Here is a 22,910-nt window from a genome sequence, read left to right on the forward strand (position 1 = left end):
ACCCGTATTATGCATACATGATGGTGTCTTTTCTTTGCTCTTTCGCTGCATGAATTTACTTCCAAAGGATTTCTCGGACACTGTCATCAATCATGAAACGAGTTTCCAGTTATCAATTTCCGCCAGCATACATCCTGATTGTATCCAAACACTCTCCAAGTCTCAGACAAGATTGCCGTGTTCCGCTGCCTACACATTTGATCCTGACTCTCGACGTCTAAAGCCAAAATTAGCTGCTGATATAGATATCCATCCAACGCTCACCAAACGGTTTCTGCGAATGGTTTGCCAAGGTCAAGTCCGTCTAGCGTCTTTCTTTGTGCGCTCTTGCATTCCACCAATGTATGCTGCTAAAGGTCCTTATCCTTTTCTACCAGTTTTACATAATGATATTGATGCCTCCCCTTTCCTGCAAGCTCTCAATTTAATAACTGATGCTTCAACAATTTTATTAACTACCAAATCCTACCGCCGCGCTTGTGCTTTACCTCAAGTCTCTGCTCCTCGTTTAACTCCCTCACAATGGTCTTACTTTTGGAAATTTCCATTGTCCCACCACTGTCGTAGCGTTTGGTTTCGCTTGATTCATGAAAAGCTACCCTATCCTTCGCTTCTGCATCGTATTATGTCAGCAGCATTTCCAGATGCTTGTTGTCCTATCTGTAGTGCGAACGAAGATACACTTCAACATTTCCTTTACCAGTGCCTTGTTAAACCGGCGTACGGCGTACTTCATGGTCTCGCTTTACAAGTCCAATAGAATTCAATGTAGATCGAGTTAAAAATTTCGTTATTTTGTCTCAATTTTCCTCCAAAAGATTCTTCCTCTTTTTAGTATCCACCTTCCACCATAATCGATCACACTATCATGGGCATCTGGTGAGCTCATTAGGCCTTCGTTTTTGATTCTGTTCCTTTTCATCCCGAATTGGTCTCTAAATCCGTTTCCTCGATGATTACAACGTCTCATAAAGAAAATCTACTGCTCTCTGGTTGTTCTCTAGTACCTCTGCCTCATATTTAACCCTATCCTCATTCGTGGGTTACACCATTTCTACTTACGTCTCTTCCAATTTTCATTTTCTACTTCAAAATCAAAACCAAAAACAAAAAAAAAAAAAAAAAAAAAAAAAAAAAAAAAAAAAAAGAAAAAAACAACTGCATAATATAAAAATCAAAAACAATAATATGATTTGATTAATCGTCATTTTAATAAACTTGAGCCTTATGCTTCTTGTAAAAACAAAATATCAATCACTTCATTATATTAAACTTGAGAACAAATCGTCTTCGGAATTTTCCACGTGAGTATGAAATGGATTCCCGCTAATTGAAACTATCAGACAAGGTGGCTGTAACCTTTGTGAAAGTTGCTACTGGTTTTAACATTGACATCCTTTTTAGTAGCCCAACCGGCTGGAGTGTTATGATGTGATATATTTGATGTTGAAAGCGTTTAAATAGTTAGATCAATAAAACTTACAGCAATGCCTGATACAGCATGTTAAACCAGTAGCAAGACGTTCAGGAGCGCTTTTAGAAGGAATTTCTTAAACAACCATATATTGCAGCAGTCATGATTTTTAGATTTATCAATTATCTTATCCGTAGAGACAGAATTTTACTGACAACAATATATAAAATATTGTCCACTTCATTTATTAATATTTCTCAATACCTTTTTGTTCAAAGAAGCACTCTTGAGTATGCTAATAAACCTGTGACCAGTATCCTAGTTTGTAGACAAAATATAATTTGACGCTTGGTTTATCAATGTTGCTATTCATCATGCCCATTGGATCAAAAGTCAGACTCATGTTGATAAGATAAATGCTACTGCTGTTTTCCATATGTCCGAAGAGGCATTAAAATCTTGTTTATTGTCAAAGGAGACGCGATACTTCATATGTGAACACAGTAAAGCAAAAACGGTAAAGGAAAAAGTAACCAACGTGTCATTATCAGAAGGCTTACCTTTTGGTGAAGCATCTGAACCAAATAAAGCAACTACTAAAAAGAAAGGAGAGTAACAAAGAAATCTTCCAGAAAGTCTTTTAAGTTGTTAAAAAATTGTAGATGCTACAATATATGGTTGTTTAAAGAGATTCCTATTAGATCCTTTAGGAACTTGAATGGTGCTTGATCGGTTTAAAGGAATCCAGCAAAACGTGAGCCATATGCCGTCAGGATAAAGTCATTTTGTTTGGTACAAGGTGAGCCTGCAGCACTTGGTCCTTTAGCCAATACAGCCATTACTTGAACCGATAGTTTTTGAAACATGATATTAACAGGTAACACTCTAGGCTATCTCTTACTGCTGTACATGAAACGCTTTTATTGTTTTGTCCTATTAGACCCTTTAGGAACTGGAGCGGTGTTTAATCTGTGTCACGGTATAACCTGAAATAATAAATTGATTGTATAATTAGTATGACGTTTTTGAGATTTTACTGCCTACGCCAACAGAACAAGTTGTGTGTTTTAGTAACATCAAATAATACGATAGCGCCCAAATCACACTTTGATTTTCGTATGTTCAAAAAGAGAAATCTTTTAATGTCTGCTATTTGTTTAAACAAACGCCTGGGGATTACTTTTTTATTTCAATTGACAGCCTTATCTGATTTATACAAACCGTTGAGGTTGCTCTAACAAGACTTTTTGACTTTATCAAACGACGAGTGTGGTAAACTAAAATATTCAATGTGCTCACCATGCAAGCACTTTCAAAACATTTGCCCAGTACTGCACATATGCTCAAATTTGTTGCAGTCCTGATATTTTAAAGAAGCTAAAATTTGTTACCTGGTGGCCAACCAAAAAGTCTTGTTCCAAGGACCTGACTGCGCTCTCAAAAAAAAAAAAAAAAAAAAAAAAAAAAAAAAAAAAAAAAAAACATGCCATTCAATCTCTGAATATGCATCGAAAGTTTCGAATACCGACTATTATGGAGGATCCCTTGTTATTCCTTTTAACTTTACGGCCTACTCGCAAACCACGCTCCTTTCAGCTTGTCTCCTCTTGGTCTCTCCGCTGGCCTATCCTATCTGTTGTTCTTCTTGAACTCGATTACTTTCTAAAATTGCTTCCCTTCACCTTTATTATTTCTACGAAAACAACTTTTCATTGGTTGCCCCAGAACCCACGCTGATGACCATCACACGTCTTTCCCTCCTTACTCTTTTTTTTTAATCCCCTTTACACTCCTTTCTAATATGTCTTGAACAGCTAAGGTGTATTGAAGACAGCACGCGCTCACTTGGGCCTAAAAAAAGAAGATAAATTGTAACTAGCACCTAAAGTCATGATAAACATCGAATGATATCATGTTTAGAACATATAGTTCATCTAACGCTATTTAAGCTCATTTGGGCTTGATACACCCACTCGTCTGTCATTGTTATATCTTTGATGACGACCTATTTTCATAGGGTGTTCAAAGCACTCAGACTTCTTTAGACACGTGCCACATGGCTGAAACAAGTCTTCTTTTAAAAGCAGTCCAATTTCGGAGTTTTCTGTGGGTGACAAGCAGGCATTAATAATGATTATTATGGACTCCCACAGACATAAAACTCAGCGCATAAAGTGACTTTGAGGCTGTGTATTGATTTGTCAGTCATGAATAATCTTTTTGCTTTTGTCAAATGCATATAAAATACGTGTCTTTTTTTGTTCTTTTTCCTTTTTGGATGTTTTTAATTCATAAAGTTTATTTGAATTTACCTAAACAACCTTTGAAACGATTCATGACGACTTCTATTCTCAACTGGGCTAGCAAAGATGGCGAATTCAGACGTCAACAGTCTGTCTTTCGTGATTGTATTGAAGCGGATGCGAATGCGAAATTTGCTGCTGAACCGTAAGCGATCGGATGATCCTTTCTTTCTTTTTATTAACATTCGAGTACACAGTGATCGTTATCATCTTTATATCTCTTGGGCTTGTCCTTGGGTAAGCAGAACCAAGAACTTTCCCTTCTTTTTCATGCTCATCCCTCTTTAGGCTCATCGTACAGCGATCGTTCGTCAATTGAAAGGCTTGGATAAAATAATCGGCATGTCTGTGGTGGACTATTTGATGCTTGACAAAGGATGGAAGTTTTCGACCGAGCAAGAATGTCCTGGCGCTATTCCTGACACGATCAACGAGTCTTCTTATATTCGTGATCTTTATTTCAAGGTCAATCCCAACTATGAAGGTCGTTTTACTGTGCCTGTTCTTTGGGATAAAAAGCTTCAGACCATTGGTAGGTAGAGAGGTCGGTGTGATGAGGGTAGCTAATAACCGTAACTGTAGTCAACAACGAGAGTTCTGAAATCATCCGTATGTTTAACACTGCATTCAACGCGTTCTTGAGTAAAGAACAAGCCGAATTGAACTATTATCCCGAATCACTTCAAAAGGAAATCGATGAAACCAACGAATGGATTTATGACACAGTGAACAACGGTGTTTACAAATCGGGTTTTGCAACGACTCAACAAGCATGTAAGTCAAAAGCGCCATGATGAAAGCATGCTCACATTTATCTTTTTAGACGAAAACAACGTATATAATGTATTCAAGTCATTGGATAGAATTGAAAAGATACTTGATGGCCACAAATACTTGGTTCAAGATACTTTTACCGAAGCAGACATTCGTTTGTTTACGACCATCGTCAGGTAAGCTTATTGATCATGACCGGTCTTGTCGATTGACTCTTTTCAAGATTTGACCCTGTTTACCACGGCCATTTCAAGTGTAACTTGAAATCCATTGGACACGATTATCCCAACATTTTGGAATGGGCCCGTCGTATCTATCAAAAGCCAGGAGGTAACCATAATGCCTGCATCTACGCATGCCATACTCATATCCTATTTAGTGAAAGACACAGTGAACATGGACCACATCAAGGGCCACTATTACAAATCTCACAGACAAATTAACCCTACTCAGGTCGTACCGATTGGAACAGGACCTGACCTTTCCGTTCACGTTGAACCTTGAATGTTTTATTTGTAAAAATAAAAAGTGCCTTTTTTAAATGAGGGTATTCTTTTTCATGCTCCATTCCTTTACACGCCTTCCATTTGACCTTCCAATTCGTCCATTTCAGCCTTTGCAGCTTGGTACTTGGTTTCCAATTCAGCATTCTTTTTATCCCAAATAGCAATTTCTTGCTGAATCTTGACGGCCTTCTTTTCTAATTGTTCAGCACGTAAATCAGCCTCACGGAAACTACAAGTCCGAATTAGCATCCACCCAACCCCCCTCTTCTCTTCAACTTACTCTGTTGTTGCCTGCTTCAAGTTGGCTTCAGCCGTCTCAAGAGACTCTTCCAACTCCTTGGCACGGGATTGTAAGGTACTCAATTCGTTATCCTTTTGTTCGGCATCAGCTTCTAATTGCTCAGCCTTGGCTTGCAATTCTTCAGCACGCTTGGTAGCTGTGTCCACTTCGGCACGAAGCGTAGCGAGTTTCTAAAGATGGCTCGCCTTGAGTCTTCTTATTTACCAACTCCCTTTGTACCTTACCTCCTTGAACTTTTCCATGATTTAAAAAGTGATGAAAAGAAAAAAGAAAAAAGTGTGAAGGGGAAGGGGGAAATAATTTAAATGGTTCTATCGGATTTGGAAATAAAAATGTGATGATTACCTTTTCGGTGTATCACACACACACACAAAGTGAGAGAAGGAGAAAGGATGATGTATGGTTTTTATTATTTTACTGTACACATGTCATTTTAAACAAGAAAACGAGATTCTTGTTCCATTAAAAGTTTAGCTGATCTTTTAGAGTCAAAGAATAAATCATCGACTTCTTTCACATCATCCAACGTAATAGTTGAATGACCATTGATTTCTGAGAGAACATGAGCTGGTGTCAATAACTGAACAGCATATCTATCAAAAAGTTGAGGACGCATCCTTTTGTATCAAAGCACCCATCTTTACCTTAGTGAGCTGTTGATACCCGCATTAGCCATGTATTCTACTGCTTCTTCATCCACAGTCAACTTCTCTGTCTTGGCTCGAATGCTAATGATCACCTTGATCTCGTCAATTGAATAAGGCAAGGTACGGATGATCAACAAACGGTCCAAAAGATCTACGGGAATACCGTGAGGAGATACAATATCTTCTGTGCCTCGAATAGTACAGTGACCTCGGTTGGTAGCAAAGATCACAATGGGAGAAAGAGGTGATTCTAAAGCACGATTGAGGTAGGTGAAGCACTCGATGTCCAACATGTGTACTTCATCAATAAAGAGTACACCGGGCACTAGCTCTGCAATGCCCTGTTCAATGTATCGGTTGACGACCTTGTTGATCTCCTGTCGTAACTTGTCTGTGATTTCTGTCTTTTTTGGTTTCAACAATTGGCCCATCATCGACATAATGTCCTGTCCTCCCTCAGGTTTGGCGTTGGCTACGTCCAGATCGTGAAGGGTGACATCTTGAATGACTTCCTTCTTTTTGTGAACATCGCCCTTGGGTAAAGGGACATACTCTTCTGCTTCCAAATCAAATTCTGTAGCATAAGCATCCGATCGACCCACTCGCTATGACGCATCAGTATATCAATAAAATGCATCCTCATTCCCTTTACCTTGCAAGCACCTGTATTGGCTTCAATATAAATCACATCACCCACAGTCACTCTTTCCTTTTGAATGGATTCATAAATACTTGGATCCAACTTGAGTTGCTTGACACCCTTGATGGTCTTTAATCCAATGATCACATGTGAAATCGTTTTGCCATATCCGCCAAGAGGATTCTCTGTCTCTTCAGGTGTCAACTCGGTCACTTCTCCTTCATACACTTCCTTGGTTTCCTTGATACGTAATCCAATCGCTCTTCTGAAATTCTCCATCAGGACTTCTGTCTTTTTGATTTCACTCGAATACACTTCGGAACCAACAATAGGACGAAAGGGTACCTTGGGTCCAAGTTCCTGTGCGATAGCCAAGGCAATCGCTGTTTTACCTGTGCCTGGAGCACCGGCAAATAACAATGCACGACCCGCCATACTTTTACTCTTGATCATTTCTACCACAATACCACTTGCCTACGCACGTGTTAAAGAACAAAACCCCTCCTTTCAGTGTTTCATTACCTCACGCGCATTTTCTTGACCTACAAAACCTGATTGAATAGGTTCTGCTGTACCATCCTGACGAAGACCAAGTCCCTTGATGTGTGAGTGGGTGGCTACACGCTTTTCAAGAGGTGTCGTCTTGACTTGCTCAATCTTCATCTTTTCATTCGAGGCAGACATGCTGTTGATTAATAAAGAAAAAAAAAAAAAGAGAGCTTCCACGAAAATTTTTCGAGAGAAAGGAAGAGTGACTGTGATGACTATATTTGGAAAAAAAGAAGGATCGGGTAAAAAACGCACGACGAGGTTCATCACCGTGATATCATTCATTCATGCAGTTAGACTCAACTATAAAAAAAAGCACCCCCGTCCATTCTCTTTCTTCTCATCTCACCTCTCATCATGGAAACCTATCAAAGACCTCTGACCCCTCCCGACAGTGACCGACTCCAAAAGGACCCTAACTTGCCTCAAGTGCACACACTTCGAAAGCAGCAGGAGCAAATCTTCCCTCCCATGAAGACCTCGGCCACGACTGAAGTCGACCCAAGTTCTACCTCTGGCTTTCGACAGAGAACGAGCACGCAACGTAACGAGACGACGCAGCGGATCGAAACCGAGATCCTCAGCCTGCTGCACTGGGAGAACCCGATGCGCTCGGCTGTCGTCATGAGCTCCATCCTTGGCTCGCTCTGGCTGACTCGATCTTATTCTTTACTTCAGCTGGGCGCCATGGCCATGTCACTGGCCATCGGCATCAACCTGGTCTATGTTCATCTCATGTTTCAAAGTCAAAAGGTCCTCTCAGACCAAAGCCATGCAACACATCCTTACAGGTAATACACAAGTCCCTGTCTGCCCTTGCTTAAACTAACACAACATAGAAACATGATTGATCATGAAAGAGCCATCGATCGTCACCATGTCCGTCAACTCACAGACAGTGGGATCGATGTGGCCGAAACCCTCATTCGTGGCCTGACACGGATCGTGTTGATTGAGGATACCAAGACGAGCATCAAGTGGGGCGTTCTCTCCTACTTGGTCTGGCATCTCTCCGCCTACCTTTCTTCTCTGTCCATCCTCACCCTGGTCACTCTCTCTGCCTTCACGTTCCCTCGTCTGTACATCAGCAACAAGGACGTGGTCGATGCCCATCTTCAGAAAGGACAGGTCCTGCTCCAGGACAGTTTGACGAGGGCTCAGACGACGGCGATGGAAGGCATTCAAGATACCTATGCAAAGGCAAGAGCTGCGGCTGCCAAGGCAGGTACGACGGGCACGGATGCCAAAAACACACTAAGACATGCTTCGGTGACTTTAAAAGAATAACTTTAATAAACATGGTTGTTAAACAGGAGAGAAAGGAGGAAGTGTGATCTGAGCGTCTGTCAAAAAGTGGCCGGATTGAAGCAGGCCCACATGAGGGGTGATGTCCCAAGCGAGGGATAGATTGGCACGTTCATAACTATCAAAAGAGGGTCTCATTAGATCATGTCATGCTGATTGAATTACTTTACTTCCACTTTTGAGAAACATCAATCATCGCATACTTATTACCCACATTCTTCAATCTCAACTTGGCCTTTTCTTTACTCGTAATAATCTTGTCCCAAATCACAACCGAGTTACGTGTCTATGGCAAACATCAGTATCTGTCAACCCCTTGTCTTGTTCTCTTACATATTTATCCGTTTGGTAGTCGGCTACAACAGTAACAAAGATCTGTTTGGTGTTCCAATCAAACAGTGGACTAAAGTCTATAGAACCCCTCAGTCGTCTGTTGACCTTTTTTTTTATTTCTTACCAGCGTCAATATCAAAGGATAATCTGGCGAATTCACTTGGTTTTCTATAATCTTGATTTTCGGGTCCAAAACGACGTGATACACTAAAGAGTCCTGTGAGTCTCTGTTTCGATACAGTCTGATGGCCTACATTTTGATTTTATTGGCATCGACACTCACACGACCTTGGACAGATGCATAACCTTGGATGTAGGAGATGAGAGCAACTGCACCCAAGACGGTTGAAAGAACAGTGATTGCAAAAGAAAACAAATTCTAAAAAAAGACGATTTAGCATCCATACAAGTTCAGTCCTGTCTTCTTTTTTTACACTAATACGCTGTTGTAAATTGTACATTGTTCAAAGAAAACAACAACAAAAAAAAAAATATATTAAAAAAAAAAATAGGAACGTATTTTTTATTGACACGTTTGCTCTCTAGGATTCGTTGATTCTTAATTTGGAAATTTTAAAATGCCCGATCCATGAAGCCTGACACAATTCACCACCACAAGGTCGATGGCTATGGGCAGAAAAGAAGGATAATCCCAGGCTACGCATCGTTTATAAATAGTGCATGCTTTGTAAAAAAAAAAAAAAAAAAAAAAAAAAAGGTGAGCTTGTGCAGATGAAAAAAGGAGCAAAGAGCTCTAAAAAGCTTCAGTTCAAGATTAAGCGATGCCCAATATACAGTTAGGCTAAAATAGACATATCAAGTAGAACAGTCATCAAAAAAAAGCTGTAGAAATCATCCAGTTCTTTTAAAACAACTCGCATTGAATTTGAATCCAACATCAATCATTCAAATTTTACAAGAGAGAGAACAGATTATTTTTCATGTCAGAACAACAGAGTTTCTCTCTCTGTCATGGAAAGGTGCCAAAGACAATTTTTGAATTTGAGGGTCGTGATACCCATGGTTGGCCCTTTGTATTTCTTTCGACGGTTCTTATTTCCAAAGAGCAGTTTTTTTTATTATCAATAAACCTTTTTTTTTTTCCCCGAGATCTTCATGTTCATCAACTGACAGCAAAAGATAAAAACAGAGAGACAAAATATAAATACTTTTTTGAGAATCTTACAAGTTGATGAGTAAAAAACAGAACGAGTCATTCAATAAAGGACAAGTTATTTTCCAAGTGATCATGGGTGAAAAATGATATTTTCTACACATACACTCTCGAGTAGAGAGGTACCCTTTCTTTGGCACATGTAAACATCGTTGTGATAAGAGAAAAAGTATCATCAGACAGAGCTATGCTGTATATTTTGATAAGAAGACCTTGTAAAGGTGAGAACGGATAAAAGACAGAAAGACATCACCTAAACCATCCAATCCAGACCTACTTTGCTTCCCGATGATTTTCTTTGCTTGATCATGTCCTCGATTGTAATTGGCGAGATGAGGTACCGGCGATCGTCCTCAATTGAGGTAGGTCTGTTCTATCTTGCAGGTAGCAGTGAATGGTGTGCCACAGGATCCACTGAATAGAGTTGTTGATAAAAAAGCTTGACTGGATTTTCTCGTGGATACCCTTTGTATTTCAATCCTATTTTGAACAAGTTCTCACTGACCTCTTGTCTTCTTCTATTTGTTAACTTGTCTATTTCTTTAGCTATCGAAATAACGCTCCCTCTACCAAAGCCAACATGACACACTATCTTGGATGCAATTAGGACAAAACGTGTCATAGCAGTGGAGCTCAGGAACCTGCTAGACATCCAAAAGAATAAAAATGGATGGTGTAGGTCGTAAAAAAGAGCTCCCGCCAATTCAAGCAAGCGTGCCCCAAAATGGACTACTGCTGGGCATGCTTTGTCACTTATCAAATCTTTAATGGATTTGTTTGAAAAAAGGAAAGGATTTTATTTGATAATGGACAATGCACCTATTCATACAGCCGATCAGTGAAATCATCACAGAGAAAAGCGATAGACGCACTTCTCTTTCTCTCTACTCCTCCTCTCAAGATTGGCCCAATGGAGCATTTTTGGTCTGTGAAGAACAAGGGGGGGGGGGGAAGCGAAGCACATTCGAGGACATCAGTAATTCAAGGACAAGGATAACGGAGACTTGCAGCTCTGTTCCTTCTAATCATCTCGAAGCATTTGTTTGGCACTTTATAGATAGTTTGAAAAGTATGTGTAGAATGAAACTATTTAATTTCTTTACTTGTCTACAAAGGTACAATCACTCTTTGATCATAAAAGAAATTACCGCCCTTTGATAATAAAAAAAACCGCCTAAAGAAAAGAAAAAAGCCGTCCATGGGGCACTTATTTTCCCTCCCTCATTTCAAAAACCGCCTTTTCGCACTGCTTTCACAGCATCTGTGTGACTCGACCCACTCTTTCTCTCCCATCCAACTTTCGGGGTTAATTCACCTTTTTTTTTTTTTTCTCTCTTCAACCATGACCGACACCACACGCCAAAGAACAGATCTCAAAGTCTTGACAACCGAATACCTTTCCACGGCTCAAACAGCCGTAGCTCAAGTTCGACAAAAGGCCAGCCACATGGTCACATCCGCCAAAAGTCTGATGCCTCAAGTGTCCGTACCCCCACTGGACGCTCTGTCGACGGTCATGTTCAGTCCTTTAGCAGCCCATCCAGTCTATCGTTCGGAATCGATGATGAGAGCGATGCAAATCATGCAGCAGCAGCAGCGAGGTAGTACCACATCGACCGCCATTGCCCGACCTCGGTCTGATCTCGTCCTGCACGGCACCAGTTACGCTTGGCCTTCGAGTGTGGCCCTACTGGAAGAAGACATACCGGAATCGAACGAGCCGGTGAGTCTGTTTCAAGGATTCGCAGCGACCTATCCTTCGTTAGCGAAACCCAAAAAGAGATCAAGACAGCGAAAGAGAAAGATGGCGTCGGACAGTTCGAGTGTGTACAGTCAAGAAAGAAAAGAAGGTGAGGCATAAAATAAGGCGTTGTGTGAGACTGATGGATCGATAGAGACACCAAAGACAGTGAAAGGGATCGTTGCACAAAGGGAAAGAAAAGTGAGAGAATTGGATAGGGTTGGTATGCAAAAGGTAAGAAAAGACGGGTGATGACCCAGCGGTGGTTAACATCCAATAGTCTTCGGTTGTGAATGAGATTGAACAACTTGACCTTCAACTGAATGAGCTGCTGATGAAACGAAAAGGTTTGGAACAGACATGGGAAGATTTAGATAAAAGAGATACCGAACTTCAGTTGATAAGTAAAGTAGATGATTTAAAAAAAAAGAAGGAAACTAATGAATGTGTCTAGTTGAAGGATTAGATGAGGCAATCATAGATATAGAAACAGGAGGAGAGGGTCATATTCCACTAAAGCTAGAAGCAGACAATCACGAATTAGAATCACCCATGGAACTCTATCGTCGCCTGTTTACAGGTTTTCCTGATGAATGATAATATAAATGTGATACAAATGAACATCGGATCATTTCCGTTCGCGGAGTAAACCAAAAAAGAAAGGTGTGCATTGAAAAGTTGCTTTATTATGAAACAACCCCCTTTTTTTTATTTTTCATGATCTTCATTCCACTCTGGTTTTCTCATGAATTGTCTAAATGTGTCTGCGATCAAGAGTGCATCGGTTGAGGATAAGATGCTACTGGAATGATTCGCTTCGTTCAACACACCCAGCTTTTCATCCGCTCGGTTCAGATTGGGTTGTAATAAAGTAGGGGTTGAATGATTCGAGCTGGTTCCGGTGGGTGCTGCAGCTGTCGTTAACGCGATGTGATCTGGGACCAGCAGCTTCTCATCATGCGCTGTCGCCGTCGCCACAAATCCATCTCTCTTTTTCTCCCTGTACCTTTTCACTGCCCAGACAATGGCCATCAGGGCTGCTAAAAACAAGACAGAGAACACGCAGATCAAGGCAATCGCCCAGCTGGGCAGTTGGCTGCTGCTTTTCTCGTTGGGTGTCTCTGGATGAGTTGCGTTGGGCTCGGTAGGGCGACGGTCGTCTGGCGTCGATTGACTGGTGTTACGTGCATTTTCTAAAAAGAGTACAAAACACATTAGCAGACTGAGTTTTGGAAAGAAAAAAGTTATTTACGGATTAAGGTGAATGATTGAGGAGGAGGAAATTGATTTTGACCAGAGGGTATCTTTGCAAGATCCGTTTGAATATCATAACCAGCGCCTACTAAATAAAAATACATGGTCCAACTGACATTGGGCGAATTGTCTTGTAGTGTCTCTGGATACCATGAATCATCTACAAGTGGTACCAAGACCCCAATTGATTTCTCTAAATTGGACCAGGTCTTGACAGACGTATAATCACCGGTCGTGTTGGGTGAATAGAGCAGATAGAGATCCACTTGAGACTACAGAGAGAATTGAGTTGGTTGAGGTTGAGAAGGAATAAACTTACATAGGCATTAAAATAGGGATTACTTTAAAGTGGTTTGTTTAGTTACTTTATAAAAAAAAAGACCCTTTTCTTACTTGTATTTCCATGTAATATCATATATTGTATTATTATACCAAACAGAAGAGGATGTAGGTGAACATATCGATACTGTATTATTCTCAGTAAACAGACAGGACCTTGATGCAATGGCTTGAAAATAAAGTTAATTTTCGTTTTACATTGTATTTCATCTTCTTACCTTGTCTTTTATCTAAAAATAATGAAATAGCATTGACTTGGTATAGTAAACATGTACAAAAAAAGAATAAAAAGCGCATCCTTTTTATCCAAAAAAAAAAAAAAAAAAAAAAAAAAAAAAAAGAAAAAAAAAACAGAGAGAGAGAGAGGGTCGAGAAAAAATACATTGATACTCCCCCCCCCCTTCTTTTTTAAAGTTTTTTTTTTTTTTTTGGATAAAAAAGCAAATTAAAATACAGATGATTTTCCGTTTATCAATTCAGACAATTTAAAATTCTCATGTTGTAGACCATCACAACAGACTTTCTTACAATAGACCATCCACGATAAACATTCAAAACACAGGGTCGCACAAATTCGTTTAAAGTTCATGTAAGCGGGTGATTGTGTTCCGTAGACGCTGTAGGCCAAAAGTAGAATACAAGAAGAAAACGTTTGTGTCCGCTATCGGGGAAAGAATGTAAATGACCCTCTGCAGAGAAAGGCATCGGAGAACCCTCGCTTTTCACTGACATCCTTTGCTCCCCCCATGTTCCTCCTCATGGCTGCCTATCATCCCAACAGTAGCATGGACAGTTCGATGCTTGAGAAGTGAGCACTTGGAATAAAAGAGTCACAGTCGGTCCTATCCAGTGTTCCCAGTGGCCGTCTTTCAGCCCGTCAATGATTGCCTGCTCAGGACATGAAATGAAGCTTAAATAACGCGATCGCTGGCGCTGTTGACTGATAGGCTGCTAATTGAAATTTCAGTGACCTAGTTTAGATTAGGTTCGTATTTTCTGATAGTTTCCGTTCATGGTGTAGATAATAAACAACAGATAGTAGTTCAAACTCTTTATCACTGCAAGGCATTCTATTATATTGGAAAGCAAACTATTGTTCACAATGGAATTTATCGGATCACTAGGCTTACAAATGGCCTTTTTTTATACACTATTATGTGGATTCTAGTTTTCATTGAATAAGTAAAAAAAAAAAAAAAATAGGATCCGTTTGAAACTCCAATTTGAGCTTAAATATATTGCAACTTGCTATCTTTGAAACTGTTTTCATTAGAACACACTATATCCTTGTCTAGTGAAAGTTTTGCTTTTCAAAGTGATTGTTATAAGGATGTTATTAATGCGTACATGTATAAATGGTTTTTCATTCATTCGTTCTTTGCTACTAGAAGAGACATGTCTCTCTCTTTGGTATACGATTCATTCAAACACACAGGCAAACTAACGCGATCGCTTCACTTTTTTGTGTGAGAAAAATAACCTTTGTCTTGTACAAACTTACATAAACTTTTTCCCCTCGTTCTGCATTTTAAAACGCAGCTTGACCGTCTTTTCCTCTTTTTTTTTTTTTTCTCATTCAACATGGAAACCTATCTTCATCAACATAATCTGACGCTTGTCGATTCAAACGATCCTATTCGTGGCCGATACATAAAGAGCACAGCGACTATTCCCAAAGGCACAGTGATCATCACCTCACAGCCATTAGGCACAGTTGCTTTACCACAAACCATCAATGAATACTGCAACTACTGTTTCAGAAAGCAGACCCGACCGCCTCTTCAACGGTGTTCACGCTGTAAAAGTGTCTATTTTTGCGACATGGGCTGTTTTAGTAACGCGTGGCTCAGCTACCATCAATTTGTGTGTGATCCGGCCAGAGTCCGTCATGAAGATGCCGAAAACGAACTCGACTTGGAGATGCTCGAGAAAGTGGCTCTGAACGTCTCTCGTTATCGAAAACGGGCCAAGACAGAAACAGAAGCCGAGGGTGAGACGGTGGAGGTGACGATGGAGGCGTTTTTCAGCTTGATGGGCCACGACGCGTTGCAGGCCGGCCGGGTGCTCGCGAGCCACCGGCGCTTGGCCAGGGAAGCGCTGAAGCGAGCCCATGTGCAGCAGACCTCGATCGATGAAGACGAATTGGTGCATTACCTGAACGTGTTCAAGTCGAATAATTTCACCCTAGACGATCAAGAGATGTTTGCCGTCGGCGAGGGCACCTACCCCGTCGCGTCGCTCTTCAACCATACCTGTCGACCGAACGCCGTCATCGTCTTTGATGGGGCCCTGGCCGAGATCCGGGCGATCGACACCATCGAACCCGACACGGAGATCACGATTTCTTACATCGACCCGGCTCACGCACGCGCCCATCGAAAGCGTGCGCTGCGAGAAAAGTACTTTTTCGACTGTCGGTGTGTGCGGTGCACAAGACAGGAAGGGCCCAAGGCCTACCTGAGCCTGGTGGATGATTTGTTGGGAGAGGAAGAGGACGACTGGGATCGAGCCCAGCAGCTGCTGGGAAACCAGGACAGTGTGCGTTCGCGTCTGCTGAAAGAAGTCGAGGCGTGGGATCTACTGGGGCTCTGCAAGACGTACGACCGGAAAAGTGATGGCTGTCTGGATCCCTCTCGACCACTCGATCTCTCTCACTATACCCACTACCTCATCCAGTTCTTTGCGCCCTATCTCTTGACCTCGAACCAGCCCGAACTCCATCAGCAGCAGGTCGGACAGGCCCGCAAGACGTCCCTCACCGACTTTGACGATCCCTTACCGTCGCATGCCCGACCGGCCGTTCAGTCCAGCTATGATGATATCCTGCGCACTGCCTTGACGGACATCATGACCTATCCGGTCTCGGACCTCGTGCCCTACCGACTTTCGACCCTCTCCACCGCCACCCGTCTGCTCTACGACGAGATGGCCGAGGGACACTGGCAGAACGCTGTCCGACTGGGCATGTACATCCTCATCCAATACTGCTTCATCTACCCGCCCTACCATCCCATGCTCGCGCAGCATTTTCTCAATCTGGCCAAGGCCTGCTGGAACGCGATCATCCAACTCGAGCTGATCAGCGACGAAAGGCAGCTAGAAAAGGTCTATGAAAGAGGGGTTCGAAGGTGGATCATGTCCTCAAAGGAAACAGTCGCTGTCGCCTTTGGTAAAAATAGCCCCTTGTGGCGAGAGACATTGGAATTGGAGTGGATCTTTTTGAGAGAACAGAAGTTGAAGTAAAGAAGGATTTATTGACTCTGTCGATGTTTAATTTGAAACCCTGTGGCAATGACGATCGTCAGAAGCCAAAAGAGGAGCAGTGTATAATAAAATCCAAGTAAGGTTCTCAAGGATGCACTTGATGACCCGTCGTCGACTTGCAAATGATGTAGCATTGTCTCGGTCAGTTTGGGTACCACACTGGATGGATGAAAGGAGGTGATGTCCATCTTGGTCAAATGAATATAAGCATGAGAGGCCTATTTCATGAGAAAGGGGAGGGGGTTAGGTTTAAAAAAGGGGCCGAAAGCGTTTCTTACTATCCATGTCAGGCCATTTTCAATGTTTTCGACTTTATTGGTTACCAGGCACTGCACCAGACCTTGTGCAGGCTGTTCTAGTAGTGTGCCTCCAAGAATCGATCCGATCGCCTCTTGTACTTCACCCATGACGGATGAAAGCGTATGATTCATGCCGAGTGCTGTACTTTTGATCGTATCAAAAAGATGCTCATTCAGATCGACTTCTGTCCGATGGACCCAATCGTTCATTTCTTCCAACTGTCTGCCAGCTTCTGTAGCCCAGTGAGACGTGGTGTGGTTTGTCCAAGCGATGACCTGGTTGGAAAAGTCTTGCGAGAGACGTCTTGTCTTGCTTTCCAACACATAAACAAAGGCATGCAGGAGAACGATGCCTGTGAGGCCGACCAGCAGACAATCGATGGCTACAGGTCGGCTCATGACTCCAAGGAACCGGCACCGACTTTGGAGACGAGCAAAAAGCAAAGGGAACTGGACCGTCCGCTCGTATCTTTCCAAGAGCTCCGGGCCTGCCGGCCTCTTTTCGCTGTCTGCTCCACTCAACACGGCCAGGAGTGAGTCACGTGCGGTCTGGATCCTCTGATGCTTGCGTTTGACAGAATAGGCCTGAAGGGCGATCGAGAGAGCCAGACACAAAACCAAAAGGCCCATCATCCACCACACACTGGAGGTTGCCTGGGCATACAGGCGATCGACCGCATCCTCCAGAGCAGCCGTGTCACATACCGTTTGGCTTTTTCCCAAGACAGGAGCCGGAGCGGGTTCCCAGTCACCCAAACTCTGATTGAGCTTGATCTGGATCGCGTCCAAGGGCATGCTCACCATCTGCTGAACCCAATCGTCCTCCTGTTGAACCCAGTGGTCCAGACGATCACTGATCCCTTGCAGACCCTGGGTCCAATTGCCCAAAAAGTGATTTGATCCTGTCAAGACAGAGGCAATGTCCTCTGTGGCCTTCTGGATCGGACCAGCCACCTGAGTCAAGAGGGACAGCAAGGTATGGACGGGCAGGCCAAGCAGGCATCGAAAGATGGATTTGTACAACTGAATGAACCAGACAAGAGTCGTCTTGATCACGGTGAGTGCGGCAGATAAGGCGTGATGCACATTTTCTTTGGTGGTCTGGATCGCGCTTTGAGTCGCCACAAGCAAAACATGAGGCGCGTTGAAGAGCTGAGAAGCGATGGAGTCGAGTGTGCTGCAGGCACTCTCGATACGTGCCTTGGATGCATCTGCACCCTGAGAAAGTCTCGACAAGGCCTGTGACAGGTGGATGAGGATCGTGATGATGGAAATCGTGCTCAGATGAAGCCAGGCTAATGCATATTCTTCTTGTAAACTGAACAGCATGAATGATGTGAGCGCAGGACTTTTTGATAAAGAGAAAAGAAAAACGGTGCTGGCTTATCTCCGTGTCTCTTTTAAAATAAACGCGTTGAACAATAGTGTGCAGAAGATAACACGCTCTTCTCATTGTTCATGAGATGAATTCCTTTTTTTTAAGCAAGAGACATCGGCTCATTGTATCGGCTTGTTGTACAGTGGACGTTACAAGTAGCCCAAATTTCTTGTGCTTTGTTTTCGTTTGTTCGTCTTCATTGTTTCCATCATCAATTGACAAAGAACTAAGAAAAGAATAGTTCATGCCGCTGGAAAGAATCAGAAAACAGGGATACTTTGATGAAAGAGTTTGAATATTTTCTATAAAAAAAAGGAAATCTAAGGCTGATCATATAGAACTGTCAACTGCCTAGCATGGTTGTGACTGATTCATTAAAACAGGCAAATCAAGAATATAAACTTACTCTAGATGGAAGCTAAAAGACAAAGCTACTCCCTTTTACATTAAACTTAGTATGCGAATCATCAAACAACATAATGAGCTGCAACAATAAAGTATATAGCGCCATAAGACGTTATGATAGAATAAACCATGGAGTCTTTTTTTTTATAAAAAATAAAAAAACCATGTAACCATTCAAAACAAGAAAACGATTTACATAGCCATAGGTTCGAAAGATCCAATCTGTAAAAGTTTTATTTCGAAAGCTATCCAACTATTAGTAAATATTTAAGGAATCGACACATCATCGATGAAATACAATACAATGCATTCTTAAAATCATGCCTCATTAGATTAGTAAGGCATACTTTTTGAGTACTACAACATTTACTCAGCTTAACACTATCCTTGTAATGTATGCAGTAGAGTAGCTTAGTGGTAATAATAAGGTAAAAGCTGTTTCTCTTTTGGTTTGATGATACTCTACCTGTACATATATGTATATACTTTAAGAGCAACGCACAATGAACTGTGCTTATTTCTAAGTAACACTTTTCATTCCTTTATTATATATAGTAATCATAAAAGAAAAAGTATTTTTAATCTGTCACTTTGAATAGCTTCTACTTGAATTGGTCAATTTTTTGATTAATCGCATTTACTTTCCAAGTATTAAAAGAAGACACTCTTCAAATCAAGATGCCTTTCTTGGGCAAGTTTCTTTTATTATAGTGTTTACAGAAGAAGAAGAAAAAGCTACATTAAAGAAAAATGCAATCATAAGCAACCGCTTGCTAAGCTGGAGTGAAAATCAGTAATTTAAATCTCTTATTTCGACATGTATAAAGGGGGCTCTTTTTTTTTTTTCTTGAATGATTTTATTATAAAGAGATAGTCTATTCTACGTACAGAATCACATTCGTTTCTCTGTCTTTTTTGATTTTTTATCTGCCTGATGCTTGTCTCTTCACTTCCTTCTGGTCCTATTGCTTTAGAAAAACGATGGGACTCTTCAACTAACGGCAATTCTCCTGGTAGTATTCTGAATGAACTTCTCTTCTGTCAATGTATTGAGAGCTCTGTCAATAATATTTCGCGTATTGTTTTTGGTACTAATAATCCTTCAAGTGCTGATTCTCAGGGTATCACTTATGAAGATACACTCGCTCGTTAGCCTTGTTCTGATTCACGAAATAATATTCTCTTCGTTGTGCTTTTTAATAGTCTTCACATGTTGTTATGAGAGAATACTAGTCAATAAAATACATCGAAACAAGCTTTTCTTTTGATCACATATAATACAAGTCTACTTTCTTCATTGAATCATAAAAAGAAATTGAATAGTATTTATTGATTCCTTGCACACTATTTTTTCCTTTTTTTCTTTTCTTTTTCTTTTTTTTTTTTTTTTTTTTTCTGATTCCAGTCTTTAAATATGGGCAATCTCGAAGAAAACATAGCTAAACGACCTCGACTTAACCCTGTATATTCTTCATTACCTTTCAGTAATCTTTTAGCTCAATCCACCGGACATATGAAAAACCATCCAATTTTATCTGATCGAAAGTTAATTGTTCATGACCTGAAAGGTAACAAAAGATGGAATTAAAAAAAAAACCATGCTTATTTCTATTGCAATACAGTTGAAAGACCCAATCTACCTGAAGAGTATGAGCAAGATGCTTGGAATCGATTAAAACGCGCCATTAGTTCAATTAAGCAAGACGAAGCACAACATGACAGTCTTGAAGTGTTATATCAAGTAAATTGATCTGCAATCATTCCATTCAAACTACTAATTTGCCTATTAGCTTTGTGAGAATTTATGTCAATATGACAAGGCACAAGAGTTGTATGATTTATTGTATGCAGAATGTTTTCAAATCGTACAAGATCAGTTTGATAGTCTAAATCTGTAAAGTAAAAATTCAACCCAACACTCTCTTTTCTTATTTTTTGTCGACGAATACTTATGAAAGCATAGTGACTTGGATAAAGATGAGACTTTCTATTTAAACAAAGTCAATCGATTGTGGAAAGAATACTGTGAGCAAATGGTACATACGGAACAAACAGCATGTTATCGGTCATTGATTAACAATCCATAGTCTCAAATACGAGGTTTATTTCTCTATCTTGATCGTACTTTTGCTCTCAATGCAAAGGGTGGATCCATTTGGACCATGGCCATGGACTTGCTTCGATCCAGCTTCTTACAACACGAAGCAGTACGACACAAAATGCTCTCCAGCATCCTCGAACTTATCCGTCTCGAAAGAACATCCCAAGAGATCGACCTTGGTCTTTTACAATCTGTCATTCGCATGCTTCTTGATCTCAACCTGTACCATAATGAATTTGAACCTAGTTTCTTGAAGGAAACACGCGCCTTTTATGGAGCTGAAGGAGATCACTTGATTGAGACGATTCCAATGGGCGATTATCTGGATCATGTCTCGACGCGTGTGCATCAAGAGTCGTCATTGAGAGTCAAGAGATATTTCGATAAATCAACCAAGGCGCCCCTTCAAGCGATAGTGGAAGAAGAACTCTTGACAAAGCGAGTGACAACTATTCTAGACAAGTGTAAGATGCTTCCTACCTTTTATGCTTGGTATATACTTAATCTATATTGTAGGTTTTAGTTACTTTCATGAAAATTATCTTGTAGACGAACTATCCTTATTGTATCGATTGTTGAAAAAAGTAGGACAATTGAATATCTGCGCAAAGTATTTTACCAATTACATCAAGGTATGTATGGTTGAGTGACAAATAAAAAAGAAAGCTCATCTTCAATAGACTAAGGGATCATCGATACTTTGCGATAAAATGTTTGTGCAAGAGAAAATGAATGTGTTGTCCACATTTAAAAAGAAGAATGAATACATTGTAGATCACAGTTTTGAAGGGGATGAGCAATTTTTGGACGGATTGAAGGATGGTACAGAGTATTTTATTAATCTAAAAGAAAATGGTGCCATCAAATTACTCGCAAAGCATGCAGACAATGTGGTTAAGAATGAAAAGATGGATGAAAAGCAGCTTGATCAATGCATGTTTCTATTTCATCACCTTCAAGGCAAGGATGAATTCGAAATACTTTATAAAAGGGACCTTGCAAAACGATTGTTGTTGGACACAACCAATCGAAATGCAGAAAAGGTTATGTTGGCCAAAATGAAAAAGGAGTGTGGAGCAGCTTATACAAGTAAACTGGAAGGTATGCTTAGGGACATGAAGCAATCAAATGAATTAATGCAAGAATTTAACGTAAGCGTACATAAAAAAAAAGAAAAAAAAAAAACTGACTCAAAATGTGTCATGCTTCCAGGAGCAACTAAGCTTACAAGTACCACTGGAATTCAATGTCAATATACTCACACACGGCTTTTGGCCATCATACACACCTATTCATGTTCAACTACCCCCTTCATTACAGAAAGTACAAGATTTATACACAAATGCTTATATGACTAAATACCCAAGGAGAAGATTAACATGGCAAAATTCATTAAGTGTATGTGAAGTCGATGCTCATTATCCAAAGGTAAACAAAACTGGTGTAACAATTAGATGTGACTAAACAAAAAAAAAAAAAAAAAAAAAAAAAGGGATTAAGACGTATCACTTTAACACTACTGCAAACTATTGTCCTTCTGTTATTTAATGATAGCACACGGCCTTGTTTATCATTTACGGATATCTTATCATCTACTTTATTAGGTAAAACACGCTTACTTTGATAATAAAAATCACTAACAATGAAAACTATAAAAAAGAAATAGATGAATTGGAGCTTCGACGTACACTGAATTCATTAATCTCGAATGAATACAAACTATTAGTCAAAAGTCCTGAGAGCCAAGATATTAAACCTAATGACTTATTCTATTTTAATGAACATTTTGTGTCTGATAAAGACCAGTTCAAATTGACTACAGCCACATTGAATGAAGTGATTGAAAAAGATGCCACTTTAAACAAGACTATATTACTCAGTAGAGAACAACAGATGGATGCTTTCATTGTTAGGATTATGAAATCAAATAAGCAAATGACGCATGGTGCGTTGTTAGATCAAATCATCCATCGACTGAAATTCCCTGTCACGGTAAGTTGATTCCATTTACACTTTTCTTGTCAACTAAAAACCATTAAAAGGCACAAGATATTAAAAAGCGTATTGAAATATTGATAGACAAGTAAAAGCGACACAATAATGAAATTATATCTGTTCTTTCATCTCATCATTTGTCTATAGAGAATACTTGGAACGTAATGCAGCAGATGATAGTTATACTT

At 40.5% G+C, this 22,910-nt stretch overlaps 11 protein-coding genes across 11 annotated transcripts; 7 read left to right on the top strand and 4 right to left on the bottom strand.

Annotated features, from left to right (window-relative positions):
- Positions 1-340: 340 nt before the first annotated feature.
- Positions 341-760, top strand: RO3G_13688 (uncharacterized protein; the record flags this gene model as incomplete). Its single annotated transcript, XM_067668272.1, has 1 exon — positions 341-760. One exon carries the CDS (start codon positions 341-343, stop codon positions 758-760), a length of 420 nt encoding a protein of 139 aa, XP_067524373.1.
- A 2,932-nt stretch (positions 761-3,692) lies between these two features.
- Positions 3,693-4,671, top strand: RO3G_13689 (uncharacterized protein; the record flags this gene model as incomplete). The annotated part of the gene is made up of 5 exons (XM_067668273.1): positions 3,693-3,862; positions 3,915-3,954; positions 4,006-4,249; positions 4,300-4,491; positions 4,541-4,671. The coding sequence occupies 5 exons, from the start codon at positions 3,693-3,695 to the stop codon at positions 4,669-4,671; spliced, it is 777 nt and encodes a 258-aa protein (XP_067524374.1).
- Positions 4,672-5,063: 392 nt separating this feature from the next.
- Positions 5,064-5,540, bottom strand: RO3G_13690 (uncharacterized protein; the record flags this gene model as incomplete). The annotated part of the gene is made up of 3 exons (XM_067668274.1): positions 5,064-5,226; positions 5,278-5,468; positions 5,523-5,540. 3 exons carry the CDS (start codon positions 5,538-5,540, stop codon positions 5,064-5,066), a joined length of 372 nt encoding a protein of 123 aa, XP_067524375.1.
- Positions 5,541-5,731: 191 nt separating this feature from the next.
- RO3G_13691 (RuvB-like 1) lies at positions 5,732-7,269 on the bottom strand (the record flags this gene model as incomplete). Its single annotated transcript, XM_067668275.1, has 4 exons — positions 5,732-5,891; positions 5,943-6,550; positions 6,598-7,059; positions 7,108-7,269. The coding sequence occupies 4 exons, from the start codon at positions 7,267-7,269 to the stop codon at positions 5,732-5,734; spliced, it is 1,392 nt and encodes a 463-aa protein (XP_067524376.1).
- A 336-nt stretch (positions 7,270-7,605) lies between these two features.
- Positions 7,606-8,421, top strand: RO3G_13692 (uncharacterized protein; the record flags this gene model as incomplete). Its single annotated transcript, XM_067668276.1, has 2 exons — positions 7,606-7,925; positions 7,974-8,421. The coding sequence occupies 2 exons, from the start codon at positions 7,606-7,608 to the stop codon at positions 8,419-8,421; spliced, it is 768 nt and encodes a 255-aa protein (XP_067524377.1).
- A 2,867-nt stretch (positions 8,422-11,288) lies between these two features.
- On the top strand, positions 11,289-11,807 carry RO3G_13693 (uncharacterized protein; the record flags this gene model as incomplete). Its single annotated transcript, XM_067668277.1, has 1 exon — positions 11,289-11,807. One exon carries the CDS (start codon positions 11,289-11,291, stop codon positions 11,805-11,807), a length of 519 nt encoding a protein of 172 aa, XP_067524378.1.
- A 1,124-nt stretch (positions 11,808-12,931) lies between these two features.
- On the bottom strand, positions 12,932-13,400 carry RO3G_13694 (uncharacterized protein; the record flags this gene model as incomplete). The annotated part of the gene is made up of 2 exons (XM_067668278.1): positions 12,932-13,213; positions 13,374-13,400. The coding sequence occupies 2 exons, from the start codon at positions 13,398-13,400 to the stop codon at positions 12,932-12,934; spliced, it is 309 nt and encodes a 102-aa protein (XP_067524379.1).
- Positions 13,401-14,861: 1,461 nt separating this feature from the next.
- Positions 14,862-16,523, top strand: RO3G_13695 (uncharacterized protein; the record flags this gene model as incomplete). The annotated part of the gene is made up of 1 exon (XM_067668279.1): positions 14,862-16,523. The coding sequence occupies one exon, from the start codon at positions 14,862-14,864 to the stop codon at positions 16,521-16,523; it is 1,662 nt and encodes a 553-aa protein (XP_067524380.1).
- An 8-nt stretch (positions 16,524-16,531) lies between these two features.
- Positions 16,532-18,172, bottom strand: RO3G_13696 (uncharacterized protein; the record flags this gene model as incomplete). The annotated part of the gene is made up of 2 exons (XM_067668280.1): positions 16,532-16,762; positions 16,823-18,172. 2 exons carry the CDS (start codon positions 18,170-18,172, stop codon positions 16,532-16,534), a joined length of 1,581 nt encoding a protein of 526 aa, XP_067524381.1.
- Positions 18,173-19,560: 1,388 nt separating this feature from the next.
- On the top strand, positions 19,561-19,779 carry RO3G_13697 (uncharacterized protein; the record flags this gene model as incomplete). Its single annotated transcript, XM_067668281.1, has 1 exon — positions 19,561-19,779. The coding sequence occupies one exon, from the start codon at positions 19,561-19,563 to the stop codon at positions 19,777-19,779; it is 219 nt and encodes a 72-aa protein (XP_067524382.1).
- Positions 19,780-20,139: 360 nt separating this feature from the next.
- Positions 20,140-22,367, top strand: RO3G_13698 (uncharacterized protein; the record flags this gene model as incomplete). The annotated part of the gene is made up of 9 exons (XM_067668282.1): positions 20,140-20,194; positions 20,249-20,367; positions 20,417-20,520; positions 20,590-20,662; positions 20,714-21,191; positions 21,244-21,359; positions 21,408-21,878; positions 22,048-22,155; positions 22,332-22,367. The coding sequence occupies 9 exons, from the start codon at positions 20,140-20,142 to the stop codon at positions 22,365-22,367; spliced, it is 1,560 nt and encodes a 519-aa protein (XP_067524383.1).
- Positions 22,368-22,910: the final 543 nt, after the last annotated feature.

Source organism: Rhizopus delemar, genomic scaffold (assembly GCF_000149305.1).
Source record: "Rhizopus delemar RA 99-880 supercont3.12 genomic scaffold, whole genome shotgun sequence".
NCBI classification, from domain to species: domain Eukaryota; kingdom Fungi; phylum Mucoromycota; class Mucoromycetes; order Mucorales; family Rhizopodaceae; genus Rhizopus; species Rhizopus delemar.